General features: G+C 40.7%; 1 protein-coding gene across 3 annotated transcripts in view; it reads left to right on the top strand.

Annotated features, from left to right (window-relative positions):
• Window positions 1-5,614, top strand: part of ADCY10 (adenylate cyclase 10) — a 91,390-nt gene extending 85,776 nt beyond the window's left edge. For 2 of the 3 annotated variants that reach the window (XM_019986393.2, XM_070782219.1), the window contains exons 32-33: window positions 3,873-4,061; window positions 4,786-5,613. In XM_019986393.2, coding sequence (XP_019841952.2) covers window positions 3,873-4,061; window positions 4,786-4,947 — 351 coding nt within the window. In that variant the 3' untranslated portion in view covers window positions 4,948-5,613. Of the gene's footprint in view, window positions 1-3,872; window positions 4,062-4,785 lie in introns of all 3 variants that reach the window. The other variant, XM_070782226.1, reaches the window with a different exon arrangement.
• Window positions 5,615-6,000: the final 386 nt, after the last annotated feature.

A 6,000-nucleotide genomic window follows, 5' to 3' on the forward strand; every position in this document is an offset into this window, starting at 1 on the left:
TCCAAGGAGCAAGTGTCTTTTAACTTCAAGCCTGTAATCTCTGTCCCCAGTAATTTTGGAGCCCAAGAAAATAAAGTCTGCACTGTTTTTATTTTTTCCCCATCTATTTGCCATGAAGTGATGGGACTGGATGCCATGATCTTAGTTCTTTGAATGTTGAGTTTTAAGCCAGCTTTTTCACTCTCCTCTTTCACAGTCCTCAAGAGGCTCTTTAGTTCCTCTTTATTTTCTGCCATTAGGGTGGTATCATCTGCATATCTGAGGTTATTGATATTTCTCACAGCAATCTTGATTCCAGCTTGTGATTCATCCAACCTGGCATTTCACATGATGTACTCTGCATATAGCTTAAATAAGCAGAGGGACAATATACAGCCTTGATGTGCTGCTTTCTTTGAACCAGTTCGTTGTTCCATGTCCAGTTCTACCTGTTGCTTCTTGACCTGCATGTAGGTTTCTCAGGAGGCAGGTAAGGTGGTCTGGTATTCCCATCTCTTGAAGAATTTTCCAGTTTGTTGTGATCCACATGATCAAAGGCTTTAGTCAATGAAGCAGAAGTAGATGCTTTTCTGGAATTCCCTTGCTTTTTCTATGATCCAACGGATGTTGGCAATTTGATCCCTGGTTCCTCTGCTTTCAGTGATATTGAAGTAAATGAAATAAAAGAATAAGACATTGTCTTGTTGATGGTCAAATTGGCAGACAACAGAGAAGACATGAACATAACAGACATAACATAACATAGAAGACATAACATAACAGAGAAGTCCTCTGAAGGACTCTCATAAACTTTCTAGAGAGCATTCTGCAAAATGCATCAATATCTTTAAAATATGCACATCATTTAATTCTCCTCCTAGGAATGACCCTAAGGAGATAATCAGGTGGTAATAAAGATGTTGATCTCAGATTTATAGTATTTAAAAACTAGAGGGGAAAAAGTGATATGCCTTTCAAAATGCTGGTTATCTCTACAGGAGGAAATAGCAACCCACTCCATCATTCTTGCTAGTGAAGTCCAACGGAAAGAGGAGCCTGGCAGGCTACAGTCCATAGGTTCACAAAAGCATTGGACACAACTTAAAATATATATATATGTAAATATATATGTATTAGTCAGAAATGGTATATTTAAACATTAAGACATTTTCACATTAAAAAATCTGAATTTCTGACTCTTTTAAAAATTGCAGTATCTGATGACTCTAAGCCCCAATTCTAAGGGGCAGCTATTGGCTGGAACTGATGAAGGGCGGCATTTAGGTCATACTCTCTCCAGTATGACATAATTTCCTTGCTTCTTATCTTACCTCTTATTTATGTTTCTTACATGACTGTCAGTATTTGGATTTGTGAGATCTGATGTTAAAGAATCATGTCACTGGAAAAGGTTTACAATGTTGTGCTAAATGAGAAAAAAATATTTTGAATTGCTGTTTAGTATGATACCAGTTGTGGTGAGTATGAGTATGAGTGTGTGTGTGTGTGTGTGTGTGTGTGTGTGAGATAGTGCCAACTGACGTTGCAAGTTAGATTTTGTTCAGGGTTCTTCAGTTCAGTTGCTCGGTCATGTCTGACTCTTTGAGACCCCATGAATTGCAATATGCCAGGCCTCCCTGTCCATCACCAACTCCCAGAGTTCACCCAAATTCATGTGTGAGTCGGTGATGCCATCCAGCCATCTCATCCTCTGTCGTCCCCTTCTCCTCCTGCCCCCAATCCCTCCCAGCATCAGTCTTTTCCAATTAGTCAACTCTTTGCATGAGGTGGCCAAAGTATTGGAGTTTCAGCCTCATCATCAGTCCTTCCAATGAACACCCAGGACTGGTCTCCTTTAGGATGGACTGGTTGGATCCCCTTGCAGTCCAAGGGACTCTCAAGAGTCTTCTCCAACACCACAGTTCAAAAGCATCAATTCTTCAGCACTCAGCTTTCTTCACTGTCCAACTCTCACATCCATACATGACCACTGGAAAAACCATAGCCTTGACTAGATGGACCTTTGTTGGCAAAGTGATGTCTCTGCTTTTCAATGTGCTATCTAGGTTGGTCATAACTTTCCTTCCAAGGAGTAAGCGTCTTTTAATTTTATGGCTGCAGTCACCATCTGGTGTGATTTTGGAGCCCCCCAAAATAAAGTCTGACACTGTTTCCACTGTTTCCCCATCTATTTCCCATGAAGTGACGGGACCAGATGCCATGATCTTAGTTTTCTGAATGTTGAGCTTTAAGCCAACTCAGGGTTCTTACTGAGGATTATATCTGTAGCTTGGAGGACAGCCTCACAGATAGCTTTTGAGTAACTGCTCTGAGGAAGTAAGGAAGGGGGCAGGATATATAGGAGTTTTTTCCTGGGAAAAACATCAAAAGATTACTGCTAATCACAAAGAACAACATCACAAGTTAATGATTTTAACACTTTTTTATGTATAGAAGATGCAAGGATTTGGATTCATTGAAATTATTCCTTAGATAGGCATCTAACTATCTATGACCAGTGTCCAAAGCACAAGACACTTCCTGTTTTTCTCAGGCACACCATTGGTGGGTGGCTGCAGTGACTAATGGCTTGATTCTTGTAGAACCGGGATGGTGGGCAACATTCCCTGTCCACAGCAAAGAAATAAAAATGTGTATCCAAATGTCAAGGTGTATATCCAAATGTCAAGGTGTATATCCAAATGTCAAAATAATTTTTTTTAGCTGTTAGGGTTATGAGTGATTCTTTTTTTTCCTATCATTTTTTTTTTAAATTCTGTGCTATTTGTTTTTCCCCTTTTCAATGTTTACATTTTTTTTCAGTTGAGGTATAATTTTTAAAATTTTTAAAATTATATTCCTTTGGTAAACAAAAGAAAATGTTACTACTGTTACTGAACTGAACTTGGGTCTGCTTGCTGGCACAGAGCAAAGTCAATTTACTGACACCAGGCAGTGGTGAAGGAAAGTACAGCATTTATTGCCAGGCCCAGCAGTGAGAATGGGTGGCTCATATTCAAAAAACCCAAACTCCCCAATGACTTTCAAGGAAGGGTTTTTAAAGGCAACATTTGGAGTGAGGGCTGCAGTGTACATGACTTTATTCTGACTGGCTGGTGGTGAGGTAACAGGGTGGTGTTTCACGAATGTTAATCATCAACCTTCTGGTTCTAACCAGTCTGGGGTCTATGTCTTATAGTCAGCATGGAGTCAGCATCCTGTAGCTGGGTGAGGGTCTTAGTTCCTGCAGAAGAACTCAAAGATATGTATCAGAATGTCATGTATTTTCCTTGAGGAAGAGCTCAGACTGTTTTTATCACTGAACTATATTTTCTTGACTGGTTTTTTCCTACATTCCCTTACTTCCCTAATTAGTAACTGCTTGAATTTGCCCTTTGGAACTCAGGGAAGAGCTAGGAGACTGAAGCCTTTTTCTACAAACAAGAAACAGGGGACATAGAAGGGCTTTTGTACATGGGAGGGCCCTGTGGAGTTCACTCAGTTTCAGTTGCCTGCTTTCTTTGATATTCCTCAACTCAAATTCTTGAGGGGAATGGGGCATGACAAGAAAGAGAATAAAGATTTGGGTAAAGAAGTTAATCATAAATTCAGCGGGGGAACTGAGTTTCAGAGGGACTCAGTTTCTTTTAAGAATGGTTGCCCTTTTGGGTTAATGAGCAGACCCATATCACATTCTTGGTTGGGGTAAGCCACTGGAGCCACTCTACTTGACTTTTATCATCTAATCTCCACTACTTTCTATGTATGTTTCAGTAATGTGCTTTTTTACTTGATTGCTTATACCCTTGAAATGATCCCAAATGATCTGAAATGGAAAAATCCTTTCAGTCAAGGATCCCTTTCTGATTCTGTTATGTTGCTTTTTCCTTTAGAACTTGGAGAATCTGGTGGCTCAAAACACCACTGGGCCTGTCTTCTACCCAAGACTCTACCATCTGATGGCCTATGTCTGTATACTAATGGGAGAGGGGCAGAATTGTGACCTCTTCCTGAACACAGCCTTACAGTTCTGTGAAACTCAAGGGAATGTGCTGGAGAAGTGCTGGCTGAACATGAGCAAAGTATGTAGCATCAGAGAGCAAGCTGGGGAAGACGCTCAAAGGGGATGTTAAGGAGCCCAAGAAGCCCACTACCTGCTTTGGATTTCACTGGGTGTGGAAGGCCATCAGAGGCCTTTCTGAAAGGGATGACATATCCATAGGTTTGGTATTTGCACCTCCTCTTCCCCTTTCAGTTCTCATGAGATCCTCCCATCCTTCAAATTTAGCAATTTCTCTACCTTTTCATGGGGCTTCCCAGTTGGCTCATTGGTAAAGAATCTGCCTGCCAATCCAGGAAATGCAGGAGACATGGGTTTGATCCCTGGGTTAGGAAGATCTCTTATAAGAGGAAATGGCAACCCTGATATTCTTGGCTAGAAAATCCCATGTACAGAGGAACCTGGCGGGCAGCAGTCCATGGGGTCGCAGAGTCACACACAACTCAGAGACTAAACACCGCCACCACCTTTATTCATGTGCATGTCTTGCCTCTCCTCGAGAATGTGAACAGTTGGAACACAAAAATCATTTAGTCTCCAACACAGTGCCTTATTATACTCAGTATTTGTTGAATAAGTAAATGAATTTTCTCCTCTATGTGTTAGAGTTATCCTAGTTTGGGTAGCAAAAGTCATTGTTCATTTTAAAAGCTCAGGTACATTTGACCATTTCTGTATTAGACCACTCTTGACCATACAAGCTGAGAAGCAATAATGAATTCTGTGTTCTCTTTTTCTCCTCTCAGGAATGGTGGTACTCAAACTCTGAGTTAACAGGAGACCAATGGCTTCAAACACTCTTGAATCTCCCATCATGGGAAAAAGTTGTATCAGGCAAGGTAAACATACAGGATATTCAGAAAAACAAATTCCTGATGAGAGTTAATATTCTGGACAATCCTTTCTAACCTTTCATGAAAGAGAACAAAGATTTTAATGACTCATTCTCTTGTGGTTATCCCTTATTAACTTTTCTGTATAGGCAGCATCTTCCAGGTTCCTGAATACTTCCTTCTGTTCAGACACAGAACCAGACCTCTGGTTTCTCCTCTGTCTGGAGGGTCAGAAAGGGTTGGCAGCGTCATGCTTTCCTTTCTTCCAGCTTTGCACAAATTCCCTTTGCCTTTAATGCTGTTTTAGCTTATCTTGTTTATTTTCAGCCCATGCAGAATTGTATCAGATCGAAAAATTTTAGTATCAAAATGATACATTTTGTGGCAGATAGGCTTATATGTAATCTATTAAACTAAAAACGGTTATTTTTAAATGTCCAGTGTTATGTCTTTTGTATGTTGCCCAGGATTAAAAAATAGCTACTTCTCTTCATGGTCTGTAAGGTCAAAATTTGAAAAGACACATCTTTGTTGTGCCTGACTGCAGCCTCCAAAGCCCCTCTGACTGCATGCATCAAGGATCTGTGGAAATACATTTTTCAAAATTGAAATACTAGCAATTTTGAGGTGGATGTCTTTATGTGCTTAGAGTTTACATATTTCTATATTTAGCAAAGTAATAGCATTTAACTTCACTTCCCAGATGTTGGAGAAGCCGTCTGTGGTCACTGTCTCTCTTTTGCACACAAATCGATTGCCATAGGCACCCTGTGCTCCGATGGTGCACGGGGAACACATGGAGATTCAGCCTCTCTCTGTGCTGCTGCAGTTCCCTCCTGTTGGTTCATTTCACAAACCCAGGTGGCCTCCGCAAGTAGGTGCCCGAGGAGATTTGTTGACTCTCTTCACCTTTCGATCCTGGAAGGAGGTTTTTCATGTCTGACTTTATTGGACACCTCAAATTCTCATAGGAATTTCCAAAGGCAGTGTGCCCTCTGAGCCTTCTTTTAACAGGCTAACGTTTCATTGTCCTTTAGCAAGAGGCAAAGCCGTGTTTTCCCTCCTGGTGATATAACTGAATTATAACCACTTAAGGAGGTTGGATAATACCAGTTGGTACTAGGAGTT

The sequence above is a fragment of the Bos indicus genome, chromosome 3, assembly GCF_029378745.1.
Source record: "Bos indicus isolate NIAB-ARS_2022 breed Sahiwal x Tharparkar chromosome 3, NIAB-ARS_B.indTharparkar_mat_pri_1.0, whole genome shotgun sequence".
Lineage (NCBI taxonomy): Eukaryota > Metazoa > Chordata > Mammalia > Artiodactyla > Bovidae > Bos > Bos indicus.